General features: G+C 39.8%; 1 protein-coding gene across 1 annotated transcript in view; it reads right to left on the minus strand.

Moving 5' to 3' along the window:
• The window catches only part of lrba (LPS-responsive vesicle trafficking, beach and anchor containing), a 913498-nt gene that overhangs the window by 707178 nt on the left and 185948 nt on the right, over positions 1–20372 (minus strand). The window contains exons 22-25 of the mRNA XM_078541260.1: positions 15077–16144; positions 11631–11812; positions 11231–11384; positions 8315–8495 (exon numbers count right to left, since the gene is read on the minus strand). Of these exons, the coding sequence (XP_078397386.1) occupies positions 8315–8495; positions 11231–11384; positions 11631–11812; positions 15077–16144 (1585 nt within the window). The remainder of the gene's footprint in view (positions 1–8314; positions 8496–11230; positions 11385–11630; positions 11813–15076; positions 16145–20372) is intronic.

The following is a 20372-nucleotide window of genomic DNA, read 5'->3' on the forward strand; positions in this document are numbered from 1 at the left end:
AGTGAATAACTACGTAAAGCAAACTTCGCTCATTGAACAGTCCCTTTTGAGCTGTAGCCTATGTGCATACTGGTAGAATAAAGTCTTTGCCTCGTTTGGCCCTTAACCATCTCCGAGTCGAGTGTCACTTGATACACTACCACATGGACATATTAGCAAAGTTCCAGGTTATTTTGCACTGAATTAAGTGGCCTGAAGGTAACTAACATTGCTATAGCTTATCTTTTCATCAGCTGAATTCCACTGCAAATCAGACTTGAATTGTACATTGGGTAGCAGTCTGACAATAGACCTTGAACACGTATAGAATTTCAGAGTAAACAGCACAGAAATAGCTCATTCAGCCCAACTAGTCCCTGCCTGTGTTTATGTCTTCTCCTATCCTATCTCTCTAGCCACAGAACCCTGTGTTCCCTTTTCCCTCTTATACTTATCTAGTCTACATTTAAATGCATTTATACCAATCGCCTGTTGTAGCAAATACCTCAATCTCACCAGTCTTTAGGCGAACAGGTTTCTTCCAAACTCCCTATTTAATTACTTGGGGACTATTTTATATCGATTGCCTCTGGTTTTGTTCTTCCCTACAAGTGAAAACTCCACCAAAACCTTCCCTCATTTTAAAGTCTTCCATTAAGAGATGGCCTAAGCCTTTTTTTAAGAGAAGAGTCAGCCTGTTCACCTTTTCCTGATAGGTATAACCTCACATTTCTGGTATCATTCTTGTAAATCTTCTTTGCATCCCCTCCAGTGCCTCTATATCCTTTTTATAATATGGTGACCAGACTGTACACAGTACTCCAAGTATGGTCTAACCAAAGTCCCATACAAATTCATTGGGTTAAAACTCTGCAAGATAATGAGTGTTTCAATACAAAACCTGGAAGACCCAAGAAAAATGGAGAAATATAAACAGGGCCCTGAGTGACTTTATCCATGTGACCTCATCTCACAAATCCTTCAGTGATAGTCAGCCCTTCCTTCCCTTCTTCGCACCCCTTCACAAATAACCGGCAATATCGACTCAAAATCCATGAGCGCCTATAGTAGGCTTACCTGCCTATCAGAGATGCACATGGCCATGAGTATAAAACTCAAAGAGTCTGCAGTATGAGAAAAATCATGAGAAAGCCTTCAGCTATTTTATGAACTCAGGCTGAAGACAATGAAGGAGAGAATCACACTAGGTCCCAATTATTACAGTCTTGTTGCAGGCCAGTCACTGACAAATCTTTCTTTTCACCCCGCTCCAAGGCGATGTCTGGGTGCAATCTCTCCATTGACAGCAATCGCTACCTATCTCAAACACCAATTCCTTCTTAAGTGCACCCCACCCTCTCCCAGCAGCTGCCACCATAACTCAGGTTTTAACAAATTTTAACTCCTATTTTATTTAATTGTTAAAAGTTATGAACAGAGAAGTGATCGAAAAAACTTAAAATCAGTCTTTATAGTACAGAAGGAAGCCATTTGGCCCATCAAGTCCATGCCAGCTCTCTGTAAAGCAACTCAGTCAGTCCCATTCCCCTGCTCTACCCCCATAGCCCTGCAAATTTATTTCAAGTGCCTGTCCAATTTCCTTTGGAAATCATTGATCGCTTCCAATACCCTCCTAGACAACGATTTCCAGGTTACGAGCACTCACTGCATAAAAAGTTCTTCCTCACATCTGCCCTGTAATCTCTTGCACAAAACCTGGAATTTGTGTTCTCTAGTTTTTGTACCATCAGCTAATAGGGATAGCATTTCTTTGTCTATCTTACCTAAACCTGTCATAATCTTGTACAACTCCATCAGATTTCCCCTCAACTTCCTTTGCTCCGCAGGAGAAAAAATCCAGGTTCTCCAACCTAACCATCTTAGCTAAATTTCCTCATCCCTGGAACCATCCTGGTAAATCGCCTCTGCACCCTCTCAAAAAGGTTCACATCCTTCCTAAAGTGTGGTGATTAAAGCTGGATGCAATACTCTAGTTGTGGCCAAACCAGAGCCTTATACAGGTTCAGCAATTTCCCAGCTTTTGTACTAAAAGCTTCTGTTTATGAAGTCCATGCGCTTTGCTAACTACTCTCTCAATGAACCCTGCAACCTTCAAAGATCTATGCACATGCACCCCCAGATCTCTGTCCCTGCACATACTTTAGAATTGTGGCATTAAATCTATAGTGCCTCTCCCCATCCGTTGAGCCAAAATGCATCACCTCGCACTTTGTATTAAATTCCATCTGCCACTTGTCTGCCCATGCTGTTAACCTATGTTCTGTTGCAGTTTATTCGCATCATTCTCACTATTTGCCACACTTCCATGTTTATTATCATCAGAAAATTTTGAAATTGTACTCTATATTCCAATATCTAAGTCATTTTTATACTTCAAAAGAAAAAAGCAGTGGTCCTAGTACTGACCCTATACCATCATTCCTTCTTAAAAACATTTACCATGACTCGCTGTCTTTTGCTAATTTTTTATCCAAGCTGACACAGGCCCTCTTATACCATGAGCCTAAATTTTGGTAAACAGCCTTTTATGTGGTACTTAGTCAAGTGCTTTAAAACTCCATATAGACAACATCGACTGCATTCCCTTCATACACCTTCTCTGTTACGTCATCAAGAAGTTCAATTAGATAGTCAAGCATGATATACCTTTTACAAATATGTGATGGTTCTCTTTAAGTAACTCAAATTTATCATAAATCCATACAAGTAATTTCTACACAAAGGAAGTCATCCAACCATGTGCAAATGGTGCCCAATACTACTCACCTCAGACAATTCCACTCATCTCAATACACAGGGGAGGTGATAGATGGGACAAACCAACTCTCAAACCTTGTAATCTACCTGCAAATCCCGATGGGACTGGGCACATCCCCCCCCTAAACTTTGCACAATTTGCCACTCTGAATAGCTAACCTTTGCCCTTGCTTTCTGTTTTTTGTCTTGCAGCCAATTCTGCTATTTGTCCAAAAGCAAAACACTGCGGATGCTGAAATAAAAACAGAAAAAGCTGGAAAAACTCAGTAGGTTGGCAGCATCTGTGGAGTGGGAAGAATGTTAACCTTTCAGGTTGTTACCTTGCATCAGAACATTTCCATTTGTCCCTGCTCTCAATGTGTTCTGTCTTTATTCCTTAAACTATTATGTGGCACCTTATCAAAGATCCTTTGGAAATCTAGATAAATTGCATCTATTACTTTAATCTTTTCTGCTCTCTACCACATCAAAAATTCAGTGAGTTTGGTTAAACAGCTTTGCCCTTTTGAAAACCATGTTGATTATTCATTATTATATCTTTGGTTGCTAAGTACTTTCCTAATTTTTCCTGTAGTAGGGACTCCATACCACAGATGTTAAGCTGACAGGCCTATAGGTCCCTGGGGATATTCTATCTCCCTTCTTAAACTTAGAATCAATGTTAGCTATGTGCCAATCCTTTGGAACTGCACCTTTCTTTAATGAGTTATTAAATGTGTAATAGTGGCTGATCTAAAATTTGTACATGCATTCCTTCCAGACTAAGGGTTTTAACACGAGTTGGATTAGTTTAATATTTCTCTTCTTTTTATTTTCAGTGCGGTTATATCATTTCTAATCTCATCTTCTGATATCACATCCAGTTGATCTGTCTCCCTGGTAAACACTGAAGCAAAGTAATTATTTAATTTTTCTGACATTACACTATCGCAGCATGTAATTTTATATCGTCTGTCCCTTGGTGGCCCTATTCCAATGTCAACTTTCCTTTTCTTTTTTATGCGTCTGGAGAATATTTTACTATTTTGTTTCAAGGTCCTTGATAATTTAATTTCATAGTTCCTCTTGGCCTTCCTAATTTTTTTTAACTTCTCTCCTAAGCTCTTCATATTCTCCCATGTAATGCTCTTCCCTGCACATACAGTTGGAATGCACCTCTTTCAATAGTCTTTACTTTGTTCTTGTCTTTTAGTAGAATATGAGCATTGCTGAAAAAGAAATGTCAAAACTCTTCATCTTGCACTCATCAGGACGCTGCACAAGAAGTGCAAGGGGAAAACAACAATTCATACTGTATCAGAAGGGAGAGCTAGTTGGTTGGCAAGTTGTTTTTTTCATTCAGGAGATGTGGGCTTCGTTGGCTGAGGCAGCATGTATTGTTCATCCCTAGTTATCCTTGAGAAGGTGGTGGTGAGCTGCCTCTTGAACTGCTGCAGTCCACGTGGTGTCGGTACACCCACAGTGCTGTTAGGAAGGGAATACCAGGATTTTGACCCAGCGGCAGTGAAGGAACAGCGATATGTTTCCAAGTCAGGATGGTGAGTGACTTAGAGGGGAGCTTCCAGGTGATGGTGCTCCCATCTATCTGCTGCCCTTGTCCTTCTAGATGGTAGCTGTCATGGGTTTGGAAGGTGCTATCTAAGGAGCGTTGGTGAATTCCTGCAGTGCATTTTGTAGATGATACACACTGCTGCTACTGTGCGTCGATGGTGCAGGGAGTGAATGTTTGTGGATGTGGTGCCAATCAAGTGCGCTGCTTTGTCCTGGATGGTGTCAAGCTTCTTGAGTGTTGAGAGAACTGCGCTTATCCAGGCAAATGGGGAGTATTCCATCACACTCCTGGCTTGTGCCTTGTAGATAGTGGACAGGCTTTGGGGAGTCAGGTGCTGAGTTCTCGCCGCAGGATTCCTACCCTCCAGCCTGCTCTTGTAGCCACAATGTTTACGTGGCTTGTCCTGTTCAGTTTCCAGACAATGGTAACTACCGCAACCCCCCCAACTCCCCAAGGATGTTGATAGTGGGGGATTCAGTGATGGTAATGCCATTGAATGTCAAAGGGCGATGGTTAGATTCTCTCTTGTTGGAGATAGTTACTGCCTGGCACTTGTGTGGTGCAAATGTTACTTGCCAATTGTCAGGCCAAGCCTGGATATTGTCCAGGTCTTGCTGCACTTGGACATGTACTGCTTCAGTATCTGAGGAGTTGCAAATGGTGCTAAACTTGTGCAATCATCAGCAAACATCCCCACTTCTGACCTTATAATAGGAAGGTCATTGATGAAGCAGCTGAAGTTGGTTAGGCTGAGGACACTACCCTGAGGAATTTCTGCAGTGATGTCCTGGAGATGAGACGACTGATTTCCAACAATCTTCCTTTGTGCTAGGTATGACTCCAACCAGAGAGTGTTCTTCACCCCCCACCCCCGATTCCCATTGACTCCAGTTTTGCTAGGGCTCCCTCACGTCAAACTCGGTCAAATGCTGCCTTCACATCAAGGGCAGTCACTCTGACCTCACCTCGGAAGTTCAGCTCTTTTGTCCATGTTTGATCACAGCTGTAATGAGGTCAGGAGCTGAATGGTCCTGGCGGAACCCAAACTGGGCATCAGTGAGCTGGTTATTGCTAAGCAAGTGCTGCTTGATAGCACTGTTGATGGTCCCTTCCATTGCTTTACTAATGATTGAGAATAGACTAATGGGGTGGTAATTGGCCGGGTTGGATTTATCCTGTTTTGTGTGTACAGGGCACACCTGGGCAATTTTCTACATAGCCAGGTAGATGCCAGTGTTTTAGCTGTACTGGAACAGCTTGGCTAGGGGCGCGGCAAGTTCTGGAGCACAAGTCTTCAGTAATTTTGCTGGAATATTGTCAGGGCCTATAGCCTTTGCACTATCCAGTGCCTTCAGCCAGCAACTGACCAATGACCAATTGATGGTGACTGACAGCTAACTGCCAAGCATTGTTTGAAATTTAAACCTGAGAGCTTGACTCTGATTGGTCAAAGCATTGCCCTGAGGAATAAGTCAGTGAATGGCTGTCACTTATTTTATTTAGCTGAAACAGGCACAATGTGTGTACATATTTCTTCTGTCTGCAAAGAAAGGGCCCTGTGTATTAATCTATGTAGCTTCCAGTACACAGGGAGCCCAACTGGCAATCTTAAATTATTTAGCAAATGTTGTCCAATCACAAAATCACATCATGTTGGAAACTGTGTTTTGAGTTTTGCAAGCAAGGGCTGGTTGGGTACGGAATGCACCTTGCCTGTTGCGAACCGCAGCTGGGACATGCTGTTTGATTCAATCTGCCAGTCATTGGAACGTGCAGCTTACATACCTAGCATCACACTGGCACTGAAATTCATATACCACATTATGCATTTGTGTGATGGGCAGAACGTCTATTTAGCTTGATGGCAGCATCCCGTTAGTGGCAAATACCACTCGTGTTGCAACTGCATAATAGCAGCGTGAAACAGCTAGCTTCACCAATTGCTCAAATTTTTGGGTTAGCTTGCCCTTCCATGGTAATCAGAGGTAAACTGGACATTCTTCAGGGCAGAAAGTGACGGCCTTAAGCCCATTCATGAGTTTGCTTGACATACAGTATGAAATGACCTGATCAGGGTAGCTTTAACCCGCAGGGTGCCTTTGAAGCACTTTATTTCAGCATCAAGCTTGCATGGTGAGCAAATGGCTCAGGCCCATTTACAAAGTTGCCGATAAAACCAATTTTATAGCGTGTTGAACTGTAAGAATCTCAATGCATATATTGACCAGTGAAGGTAGGCTTGCAGTAGATGGTGGTAGAGAGTCCCCTGGCAGAACACCCTGGAAGGGAAAGGTATCTCAATGGCAATGCCTCTACCAACCAGAGTCCACTTGACAACCAATTAGCACTCTCTTCTCATACAGTATACATTGTTGTTTTCCCCTTATATTGTTAAGTAACATTCATGCTACACAAGTGCCAGGCAATGACCATCTCCAACAAGAGAGAATCTAACCATCGTCTCTTGACGTTCAAATGGCATTCCCATCACTGAATCCCCCACTATCAACATCCTGGGGGTTACCTTTGATCAGAAATTAGCCTGCCCTATAAATACTGTGGCTACAAGAGCAGGTCAGAGGCTGGGAATCCTGCGACTAGTAACTCACCTCCTGACTCCCCAAAGCCTGTCCGCCATCTACAAGGCACAAGTCAGGAGTGTGATGGAATACTCTCCACTTGCCTGAATAAGTGCAGCTCCCACAACACTCAAGAAGCTTGACAACATCCAGGACAAAGTAGCCCGCTCGATTGGCTCCACATCCACAAACAATTCACTCTCTCCACCACCAACTGACAGTAGCAGTAGTGTGTACCATCTACAAGATGCACTGCAGAAAGTCAGCAAGGCTCCTTAGACAGCACCTTCTAAAGCAATGACCACTACCAAGGGCAGCAGATAGATGGGAACACCACCACCTGGAAGTTCCCCTCCAAGTCACTCACCATCCTGACCTGGAAATATATCGCCGTTCCTTCACTGTCGCCAGGTCAAAATCCTGCATCTCTCTTCCTAACAGCGCCTTGGGTGTACCTACACTACATGGACTTTAGCGGTTCAAGAAGGTAGCTCACCACCAGCTTATCAAGGACAATTAGGGATGAACAATAAATGCTGGCCCAGCCAGCAACACCCACATCCCATAAATGATTTTTTTTTTTAAATTCTTGCGCAGTGTCCTGATGAGTGAAAGATGAAAAGCTTCGACATGTCTCATTCTTCACCGATATTCAAGTTCTGTCGTACCAAACGACTATGAGTGAAAAATATTTCCCTGGACTTAGTTAGACATCATTTAAATGTTTCCTATTCCTCTTTGGCATTGTTTGCCAATGTTCTTCTCCATTTGATTTTCCCAAATTCTATTCTCAGCATATAAAAAATTGGCTTTTCTCCAATCCATTATCCTAGTCTTTGTCATGCTTATGTGCTTCACAATGATCATCTTTAAGCATGTATTATGTCACTATCACTTGTATGTTCCCCCTACTTTTGCTTATTTTATGTTAGAAGGCCAATTCTTTAAATTGGGGCTTTAATTTACAATAAATTCACGGATCCTGGGATCATGGGTCGGAGATCACATTACAACATTTTAGCAACAAATCTCTGACTCACACTTCCATTTAGTGAGGAATGATGAATTTACTCTGTTGACACATGTAGTGTCCAACTATAATCATATAGTATTTGTGGAATGCTTTTGGCTCTTTGTACTGACTTTTGAAATCTTCTAACCTGCACAAATTTAATTTCTAACAGCTAAAAAAAAAGCTAATCAAGTTTTGTAGAAAGGTAGGTAGAAATGATGCAACTTGCACCTTACAAAACTTCATTACAAAAAATATGATCCTGTAATTTACAGGTAATCTTTCATTTTAGTTGTCCAATGAAAAAGCCGTGCTATACACATACTAAATGCAAACTAATATGTTGCAACAGGATCTTCTAAAACAGCATATTTGAAGCACAGAGCATCAGATATTTCTATATAATACACTCACCAAGACGCAGACACTGCCTTAATATTCCTCCATTAGACATGTTCTTTTCAGCCTCAATTTCAGTGAAGCTAAGTGAGCTGGCAAAAATCAGCACATCAACAAGACCTATTAGTCTCTGAAGAAACGTCACGGAAGTTTCAAACGACAGCCCTTGCGTTGCTTCAATGTTCTCCAATTCATGCTGTGAAAAATGTTTTTAAGACCATTACAAATGATAATCAATCTGTCATTAATTCATCAATCTGCTCCTGATCAGACAACATCATTATTTAAATAGAAGCTTCATCCACACACCAAACTGCTACAGTTCATACAGGAAGAAGTTAAGGAGGATAACCTCTACCCAAAACATCAGCAATGAAACAGAGCCCATAATGTTTCACACTTCCACAGTATTACAGGTGTGTTATAATTTTAAGACTGGAACTATTTTTGGCCTATATACTTGGAGTAGTAGTAGTAGGCAAAGCCTACTCAAGTGAAGAGCTGAGGGAAAAATAGGGTGGAGATGTGTGGATGATACATGTTAACAGTGATGATTATACAAGACAAGTCCAATTCTTCATTCTCAGCATTGGCTATATACTATAGAAGACTGACTTAGTGGCATAATTATGAGAAGGAAAATGGGACCCCTTGCAATGGAGGCAAAATAGTCACTGCTCTATGATGGCAAGCTGTCTAGTAGCATTGCATTCACATACAATCCAAAGGCTACTGATGCTCAGCTCTGTCTAGAATCATTCCCAAAGGATAATCCATCTATTTTTGTTCATTCTCCACATGCTCTAATGCTTCAGGTAAAAGTCAAATTCTTTAGCTGTATTGTACTGGTAAAAGTGCAGTAAGCAGTTTTTATGTTGGAAAATATGTAGTTACCTGAAATATCTGAAAGTTAGGGCAAAGTTAGGTTTATGGACAAATTCTGGAACTCACGTTATAGGAAGGATGTGATTGCACTAGGAAGATTGCAGAGGAGATTTACCAGGATGTTGCCTGGGCTGGAGAGTTTTAGTTATGAGGAGAGATTGGATAGACTGGGGTTATTTTCCCTGGAGCAGAGGAGATTGAGGGGGTACATGACTGAGGTGTATAAAATGATGAGGGGCATAGATAGGGTAGACAGAGAAGGAACTTTTCCCCTTGACGGAGGGGTCAATAACTAGGGGGTATAGATTTAAGGTAAGAGGTTAGAGGGGATGAGGGGAAGAATTTTTTTACCCAGAGGGTGGTAGGAATCTGGAACTCGCTGCCTGAAAGGGTGGTAGAGGCAGAAACCCTCATAACATTTACGAAGTACTTGGATGTGCACTTGCAATGCCATGGCATATAAGGCAATGGTCCTGGTGCTAGAAAATGGGATTAGAATAGTTAGGTACTTGTTTGACCGGTGCAGACTCAATGGGCAGAAGGGCCTTTTTCTGTGCTCTAGACCTCTATGACTATGACTACTTTATTTGCAAAGAAAAACAAATTGACCTTTTATGGGCACAGTTTACCTTAAGTTCAGTGCAACAGTTGAAAGGATTGCATGAACAATGATCCCAATGTCATAACACTAATCCATTGAAACATCTTAAAAAGAAAGTTGGAATGTTTTCCTGTCACAAAGGTAGAGTGAACTGCATCTATTAATGTGTGCTGAATGCAAGAGATCAGATCAGGAGAAATTGCCCTTGATTTTCTTTATTTATAGACATTGCCAGCATGGTGATCAGTAATAGTATGTGGGTAATACAGGGCATTATGCTGATTAGAGTTCTTCCCATGTAATTAAGTATTGAATGCATAAAGCCACCTATTGTTCTAAATGAATGTGCTACCATTTGTTAGATGTGGATTTAATTTTCTCAAAATTTAAAACATAATTCAAATTAGAGATTAATAGATTCTGGAAATGATTACAATGCTGCAATTTATAAAAGAGTATAAATGACAATTTATATTGCAAATGGGGTTAAATTGTTAAAGGCACATTTTTAATTATTTCATGAGACACTTATATACAACTTTCTGCAGAATTTCATTTCCTTTCTATGGAAATCTTGAGTCAAATATCAAACCATTCTATTGTAAACACCCATGAGAATTCATTTCAACTGGGATGCATTTCTCACATAACATCCCAAACGTGAATTAGATAATTCATGCAGGGGAGCTGCTCACTTATTACCAATGCCTACTTATTCCAATGTCTGACGATTAATTAAAAATGAAACTACTTCAAGAGTTAATTCCATTAGACCATGAGTAGACACCTACAATTCTAATAACCAGTGAGTAGTTTAGAAATGTGCAGAATTAAATCAGCTGAAATTTCCCAGTCTGTCCCAGAAATGCACTATTTATTTGACGTCAACAGGAGCACACTATCACTGCAGCACAAGTTGTTGGTGACAATTTTAAGCAAAATATGGCTACTGTAACTTCCCTCAAACATTCAAATACGAATTACTCTTATTACTTTGCTTCAAATTGAGATTTTTCCGATCACTGATTTGGAAAAAGCTGTCATAATTTATTCCCAAACAAATTAGATGAAAAACATGCACTGGCAGAAAAATAAAGGAAAAATGCACCAAAATCAATTGCTGCTTTAAAAAAAATTAAAAGGTAGTCAAAAATTACTAGAATATACTGTCATATGGATGTTCCTTTTTCAAGTGAAAGAGCTATGTAAGCATGGAATAAGTAAATTTTTATATACTTTTCCCATATGTTTTGTAACTCATCTATGCAAGGTTTGATATGGTTGTTTAAAACAATTTGGTGATATTCTCAGTTGGCACAGTCACATTTGACCCTGCTTAGGTCACTCACTAAAAACAACGAAAAAGGTTCAATTCTTCATCGTAATAAGCACAAGGGAAATTTATTTTTCAACAAAATATGTTTGACACATTATTTCATACTTACTGTGGTAGATGTAGCTGCAGACAGAAGTGGGAGGATCCCGCCGCAGGCCATTATGATGTTATCTACCACCTGAGAGACAAGGTGAATGGTGTTGTGGACAAAGATGATGTTTTCACTGCTGTTAACAAAATCCATCACTGTTTTTGTGTTATGGCTGCTCAAATGGGAAAAAAAGGATACAGCTATTTTTTTTAAATGTTCATTCATGTTTTGCACACATAGTTGATTGTTTATGAAACTGAAGCTTGAAAGAAAGTTAACCAAATACAGGAATTTTATAGGAAATATGGAAGGGGAGAAGTATTCAATATTAAAGCAATATATTACCCAAAAAGGTCAAAAATGCTAAACAGTATCAGATTTAATACATCAGGGTACAGCAACAATATACATAACCTACCTTCTCCACATTTGTACATCTGTCTCTATGGAAAACAGCAAATCATTGAGCAAGCGTTGGTGCATGGAAGACCATTTAAATTCTGGAATACGAAACATGGAGGTACGTGTTGAAGGATTAGACCCTCTTCTCTGTTCATCAGATACAAGGCCTTGTTGACTTCCAAGTTCCGATTGTGATACCTGGACAAAGAGCAGGGCAAACGGTATGAAATCTGAAAAACACTGCCATGTTCAATGCTTTTTTTTGTTGAGTGGGGAAAAAATACAAAGTAGAGTATTTGAGTATTCAGATTGAGATGATACATGCAAGCGATTGTAGAAAATGGCGAAATGAAGTTTTATCAGTCAAGAATGGTTGGATTTTCAAAACCAAACTGCAAAAAACACTGTCAAAATGATAGGATTTTTCTTACAAATAGTGGTTACTTCTTTTTTCTTTATTCATTTAGGGGATGTGGGCATCACTGGTGAGGTCAGCATTTATTGGCCATCTCTAATTGCCCTTGAGAAGGTGGCGGTGAGTTGCCTTCTTGAACCACTGCAGTCCATGTGGTGTAGGTACACCCTCAGTGCTGTTAGGGAGGGAGTTCCAGGATTTTGACCCTGTGACAGTGAAGGAACGGTGATATATTTCCAAGTCGGAATGGTAAGTGGCTTGGAGAGGAACTTCCAGGCGGTGGTGTTCCCATCTACCTGCTGCCCTTATCTCTCTCGATGGTAGTGGTTGTGGGTTTGGAAGGTGCTGCCTAAGGAGCTTTGGTGAGTTTCTGCAGTGTATCTTGTAGATGGTACACACTGCTGCCACTGTTGGTCAGTGGTGGAGGAAGTGAATGTTTGTGGATGGGATGCCAATCAAGCAGGCTGCTTTGTCCTGGATGTTGTCAAGCTTCTTGAATGTTGTTGGAACTGCACTCATCCAAATAAGTGGAGAGTATTGCATCACACTCCTGACTTGTGTCTTGTTGATGGTGTTCAGGCTTTGAGGAGTCAGGTGGTGAGTTACTCTCCACAGAATTCCTAGCCTCTGACCTGCTCTTGTAGCCACAGTATTTATATAGCTAGTCCAGTTCAGTTTTTGGTCAATGGTAACCCCCAGGATGTTCATAGTGGGGGGCTCATGATAGTAATGTCATTGAATGTCAAGGGGCAATGGTTAGATTCTCTCTTGTTGGAGATGGTCATTACCTGGCACTTGTGTGACGACAATGTTACTTGCCACTTGTCAGCCCAAGCCTGGATATTATCCAAGTCCTGCTGCATTTGGATATGGACTGCTTCAAATATTATGTCCCTTTTTCTGGACACAAAACATTACTGCTCGTAACTAAATCTTCTGACAAGGACAGTGCTGTCATTTGATAAACAGACCTCTACCCTGCGAAGGCTGAACATCAACTCTCCAAAACCTCCTTCAACGTCCCTGAACCCTGATCCCATCGCTGAACTGCAAGGCATTACATCCCAGGCCATCAATGATTTGGTGTTGTTCACAGCCTCCAACTTCATGGAGCCCCAATTCCACACAGCTTGCTTCTACCTCCTTCTCAAGATCCACAAAGTAGACTGTTTGGTAATCCAATCATTTCAGCCCATTCTTGCTTCATCAGACTTGTTTCTTCCAACCTTGATTCTACTTTTTCTTTGTCCAGGCTCCTGCAATCTACATCCGTGACTTATCTGATGCCCTCCTCCAGTCTTAACAGTTGCCTGGCCCTAATGACCTCTTTTCCCATGGACTTCCAGTCCTTCAAACAAAGATGGCCTGCAGACTCTTCACATTTTCCTTGAATTGAGATCCAACCAGTCTACATCCACCACCACGCTCCTCTGTCTGTCTGAACTTGTTCTATATTATAGATTATTCTCCTTTGACTCCACTCACTCCTTCCAAATAAAAGGCTTTGCTAGGGAACTCATATGAATCTAAACTATGCCTTCCTTCTCATGAGATGCATAGATCAAGTCCTACTCAGGCCTTCTCCCTTATCTCTATTTCCAGTACATTGATGACTGTATCAGTTCCACTTCCAGCTCTTGCCCCAAACTGGAATGTTTAAATCAACTTTGTTTCCAATTCCCTCTTATCCTCATATGGTCTATCTCTGATTCTTCCCTTCTTCAACTTGTCTTTTTTCATTTCTGGGGATAGGCCGTCAACCAATATCTGCTATAAGTCCACCAAATCCTATAGCTGCTTTGTTCATACTTCCTCCCACCGGCTTCCTGTAAGATCTCTGCTCCAATTTCACATTTTCTGCATCTCATCTATACTGATGATGCCACCTACCCAAATCAATGCTTCCAATATATCTTGTGTTGTCATGAACTGAGGATTCCTTTCCACCGTGGCTGACAAAGCTCTCAGCTACATCTGTCCCATTGCCCACACTTCTACCCTTGGGGCAACTTTACTGTGCAAGTGGAGATGCAGCAACACCTGCCTTCCCACCACCTCCTTTCCCACTGTCCAGGATCAAAAAACACTCCTCCTCAGTAAAACAGTAATTTACTTGGACTTGTTTCAAATTGGTATACTGCATTGCTCATAATGTGGTCTCCTGTACATTAAGAAACCAAACAAAGATTGGTTGACCATTTTGCTGAGCACCTCCATTCAGTCAGCAAGTGTGATACCGAGTTTCCGCTCACTTGCCATTTTAATTCTCCACCCCACCAGCACCCCTCTGTCCTCACACCATTCTTCAAGCTTCCTGCTGAGCTTCACTGGAACGGCATTTTATCTTTCAAATAGGCATGTCACAACTTTCCAGAATTCCTAGCCTCTGACCTGCTCTTGTAGCCAGTAATGATTTCAGTAAGTTCAGGTCAGGACTGTTATGTAAAGCAATTTAATTTCCACATGCTCCAATTCAAAACCATACTAAAATAATGTAAATACCTACATAAAGAAACAGAAGAATTATGAAAATTTAATTTTGTCTATTAATGGTTCCCTTAGTAAGACCATTAGACCAAAAACATGTGCTTCAATTCTCTTAAAATCATTTTACATCATCAGTTGGCAAAACATAAAATTCTATGAAGGACAACTTCATTTCAATTACAGGCTAGATTAATTGAAATGCCTTAATTAGCTCATTCCAATAAAAATTATAATGCAAAATGCCTTAGGAAGTTACAAGATAAAGGGAGTACAGGATTGACTTCCAGCAGTTTGGCTGAAGTATGCACAAGAACACTGCAATGGTAACAAGTAACCAAATAACACAAAAGGAAAATACTGGTGGGAGGTCATTCTCTGGAAACGTTAGCTCTGTTTCTCTCCACAGATGACCCCGGACTCCAGAGTTTTTCTCGCATTTTCTATTTTTACAACCTCTACAAGTACTATGTTTCAAATAAAACCAAAAAAATTTGAAAAACAGCAAAGGAAAACCTATCAAAGTTGAACATTTAACTTTCAATTACAATAAAGTTTATTACCTGAATGGAAGGCTTTGGTACAGTTGTAGATTCTTGACTTATACTTGCTCTAAGTTCCAACCTCTCAGTATCAGATGCAACATTAGACACATCCAGTCTAGCAATTTCTTTAACAGATGGGACTCTCAACTCTCTAGTTTTTGTGGCAGTTGATCCAATGTCTTTATCTAGTTTATTACTGTTTTGAGTGCTAGTTTCAGCAGTGTGGCTGTCCAACTGCTTTGAAGGTTCAGTAGTCGATTCTGTTTGCAATTTTTCCATCTCTTTTCTCACTTTGACCACCTCTTCCTGTAGTCCAGATGCAGAATTATTTGAAACTGCTTCTGGACAGCTTGCAGTCTCTTTGGATGCAGAAGTCGAAGTACTATCTCGTTCTTGAGAAATGGCATGAAGTTCTGTGACACTGTTCTCTTGACTATTTATACGGTTCTCATGCTCCCCATTGCTTGAATATTCTACCATATCAACCTTTGGATCACAAGGTTCTAGTGCAATATTATGTTCTTGCTCACTTGCAGTATTTTCTATTGCCATTTTCTCCTCGACTGACAGTGAAGGAACTGAAGTAATTTCCTCCACGAACACCTGTGTTGAACTAGCTGAACATCCAGCGGAAGATACAGCTGAGCAGTCCAAATTGTCCATATACACTTCAGTTACTTCAGATTTCTCCACTTTGGAACTTTCCAGAGAATCTGGTAGTTTATTTGATATCTGATCAACTTGTGCTGCCACCTTTTCTATTTCAGGACCATGAGATGGTACAGTTGCTTCTTTTATTTTGTCTGTCTGTTCCAAGTTTTTCTGATGTACTTCTGTGCTTACAGTTCTGGTTTCCTGGTCGCCTTCAAATTGCTTGAAAACTTCTGCTTTTTCTAATTGTTTGTCAACATTTTCATCATGAGGTACACTCTTGACCTCAATAATATCTTTCTGAACCGTGGCTTTTTGTGTGCTGCTAACCTCAGAGATGGTTTGAATGGTCAAAGCTTGTTTTGTGCTTTCATCTTGTCTTTGGTACTCTTCAAACATTCTGGATAAACTCTCCTTGTGGATTTCATAGGTGACCTGAAAAAAACAAGTAGCAGAAAAGAACAGAAAATAAACTAATACAACTGATCTTAGTCATATCAGGCAACAGTGTGCAATATTTAAATTTGATAAAGGTATTTTTTCTGGCAACTAAGTGTTTTTTTTCCATGAATGAGAGAAAGTGTCCCTTAGTTGTAGAATTGTTTACTATCTGCAACTTCATCACAATATTTTGTTCTGAGATAACCTTGGTAACCACTCAACTCAGCTTTACTATCTTATGATGATCACATTCCTATATGTGGTTAAATTCTGGAGGATCTCTCATCTTAAATTATATAGACTGCCATCAGCCCAGTTGATGCAAAATTATAGTTTGAGGTATTGGGGGCAGTGATGCTAAAATGATATAACCTGGTGATTCTAGTAGTAGGCCATTCAGCATCTCCAGATGTTCTGGCGCTCCAATAGATCATGATTGATCTCTACTTCAATTCCCATTTATCCACCTTGGTTCAAATCCTTTGATACCCTTACCAAACAAAAAGACATCAAACTTTTGTGTTGAAAATCTCAACTAACTCAGCATCCAAAGCTTTTCGGAAGATAGTTTCAAATTTTCACTAACTTATATATGAAAGTACTTCTTGATCTCACTCCTAAGTGGCCTAGATCCCTAATTTTAAGATCATGTCTGTGTGTTCCGGAAATGCTTTTACTTTAAGAATAAAATACTATTATTGATCTTACTGTGGATCTTCTGAATAAAACCTACATCACTATACTGCCAGCTTTTCAAAAACGTCCACAAATTTACAGAATGCTCGTCCAAAAATCTGCCCACATGGCCGTTCTACCAAACAGGCAACATTGATCACCCATATTTTTAGAAAGTTAACCACACTCATGAACTCTAATAATTCTGCACTCACTTCCTTCATACCTGGGTTATATAAAAAATGTGATGAAAGCAGTCATATATCAATCAGTTCTCTCTAAATTCCCTCATCTAATTATTCATGCTTCCCCCAATTCTCTATCTCCTCTCACATGCCCATCCTTCACTTTCCCACTCTGTCCTTCCTTTTCTTCTATCGTTTCACTCTCCCTACTTCTTCCATCTCACCCCCCAAGTTAATGCAATTTCTGAAGTTTACATAAAATAAAACTAACAGCTATGTGATCAGATGTGAATTCACATATTTCCATTATCTCTCAACATATACACTGTCTCTAAAATTTTTATTCATATTTTACCGTAATAAGACTTTTAAAATTGTTCTCCTGGCTTTCAAGATTATTTGAAGAAAAGCCAAGTAAAAAGTCCGGGCAGCTAGAAAAAAATCAATCTGTACAGCTGACCGTATGGTGCTGATGCATCTTGGGAAATGAAGCACACGACACATGCTCAAACTGCACAATCCAAATTCATCTTAGGGTCAGTTACACACAAAAATCAGTTCCAAGCCTGGGCTTTTAGGGTATCCTGAGGCCTCTAGTACCAATCTTGTTATTAAATCTTTGCGTTTCTATAACTTAGAATATATAAAGCCATTAAAAGAAACAAATCATGTTACTACCAAAAATGTAGTTTGTTTCTTTAAATGTTGTTAATCGCCCATTTTGAATATTAAAAACTGCACTTAAGAGGAAGAATGGTGAAAAAATCATAAAGCACTTCAAATGATTTGTAGCAGCCATGGCTAGAATGTGCACTTTGATATGCTGTAAATATCAGTTATTGTGTGCCACAAACACTATACCCTTAACACTGAATAGTTCCTTCACAGTCCCGAAAAGAGTAACAGTTACTTGAGTTTCCAATAAATATGTTAAATGTGCATGATATAGTGTACAAAGATTTTGTTACATATACATGTCACTCTTTAACCAGAGATGACACAAGGTACAGAGAACAGAATATGCAAGGCATACGCACACCAACAATTTTTAGTACATGCATCCAATGCAGAAGAGGCACATGAATTATTACTGCATACCAATCTGATGCAATTGCAGTTAAACAAGTGTAATGACAATTTAGTAGGTAGGTGGTTTTCAATTTGGTGCAATTTCATTCTTGACCAAACAGAAAACCAGTCAGGAAATACAAGCTGCAGGAAAAGTTTGATTACCATCTGTCAACAAAGACACTTGGAAGAAAAAACAATTTAAAAGACTGAACGTGCATACAAGCTTTTTTATCAGAAACTTTCAATACAACAAATCACTGCCATCAGGCACAAAACTTCCATTAAAATAAACTTATTTTTGCCTTTTTAAATTATTAAGAAAACATGACAAGATGATTCAATCAAAACTTTAAAAAGGCATGCAAGTTAACTGGGTCAGATAATTCTTTCTTCATTATCACAGAACAAACATCACAACACTGTATTTGTAAAGACTCAGTTACAAACAATGGCAACAGGAGAGCATTTTCAGTACTGACATTGGATTTCTTTTTAATTAATCGAAATGTATACAATGAGTTACCTGTCAACACCAAATCAATCTGTGGGACAAAAATCTTAACTAGTTTGCATTCCTCACCCCCCACCCACCTTACCCCCACCGCCCCCACCCCCTCCCCCAACCTTTCCTTGAGGCTTAACGGTGAAAGCAGATAATTTGCAATTAATTAGCAGATATTGTTCTAAATTAGCTAGCTACATGGGTAGTCATTAATCTTCCCAATCACTTGATTGCTAATCTATAGCTGTTTGCACAGCAGAGATTCCTTCTGAAAGTGCATGCAAAATATATTGCCCTGCTAACAATCAAATTTCTGGTGCTCCATTACTCCCAACATAATTTGACACCCAACGTTTACTAATTAACAGAAAGGGTATTTTTAACATATGAAAAGAGTGTTTCTAATTAGATTTTTAAAAATTCAGTAACAATTTCAATTTTTAGGTAAAATAAATTATTGTCCTGAGAAAGTTCAAATTTAAACTATCCTTTTTATAGATGCCTTATATATACAGTTATGTTGTGCCAGTTCGCAGCACCACAGTGTGGCAAGTCATAAATGTACATCTCTTAATGCTCAGTGCCAGAGTTCTGATATAAAAACAAAAAATGCTGGAAAAACTCAGCAGGCCTGGCAGCATTTGTGGAGAGAGGAACAGAATTAACGTTCCAAGTCTGTATGACTCTTCTTCAGAAAGAAGCTGCCAGACCTAAGTTTTTCCAGCATTTTCTGTTTTTATTTCAGATTTCCAGCATCCACCGTATTTTGCTTTTAGCCAGAGTTTTGATTTCAGCAAGGATAGACACACAAGCCTTTACGCAGCGTAACTACTGAATTGAATGTATTAAGGCAAAGATAATAATGCCACCTTGAAAACAGGAAATTTAACAACACATTTCCAAACATATTTTCAGACCATTACAGGGCCCTTGAGGGTCAGGTGGGGGAAATTACAGTGTACCTGATATCAGATTTGCACTCATCTGAATTACTTATTTTTGGTGCTCACTGACAGGAATCCTGTTGTTTTGTACTATTTTGTAATATGATGGTACATTTTTCTTTTGGGTAGCTGGCAGAAACTCTAGTGATAATATTTGAACTTCTGACATACAGGAAACTTAGAAAGTTGATTTAAAATGCTACATTTTTCCACTATTTGAATTATCGTCGGTTGTCCCTCAATTCAAGGATGACATCTACTCAGGGTTGCAAGTTTCAGTTACGGGTCTTAAGTGACCCAGGTGAACACCAAGTAATTATTCAATTTTATTGCATTCATATTCTTCACCTGATGAGCATAAAAAATGAAAATTCTGTAAAGACTTAATTGCTTTAAGTGATTTTCAGAACTCAAGAGGATTTAGACAAACACTTTGTACATGTTAAATGCTGCAAATGCACCATCAACCTTTTTGTCATTTAATAACTCCTGCATACCACACTATTCCATAGGATATTCGGCCCAACCATCTTCAGCTGCTTCATCAATGATCAGAAGTGGGGATGTTTGCTGATAATTGCACAATGTTCAGCACCATTCGTGACTCCTCAGATACTGAAGCAGTCCATGTCCAAATGCAGCAAGACCTGGACAATATCCAGGCTTGGGCTGACAAGTGGTAAGTAACATTCGTGCCACACGAGTGTCAGGCAATGACCATCTCCAACAAGAGAGAATCCAACCATCACCCCTTCACATTCAATGGCATTACCATCATTGAATCCCCACTATCAACATCTTGGGGGTTACCATTGACCAGAAACTGAACAGGGCTAGCCATATAA

This window comes from Cetorhinus maximus, chromosome 1 (assembly GCF_964194155.1).
Source record: "Cetorhinus maximus chromosome 1, sCetMax3.hap1.1, whole genome shotgun sequence".
Lineage (NCBI taxonomy): Eukaryota > Metazoa > Chordata > Chondrichthyes > Lamniformes > Cetorhinidae > Cetorhinus > Cetorhinus maximus.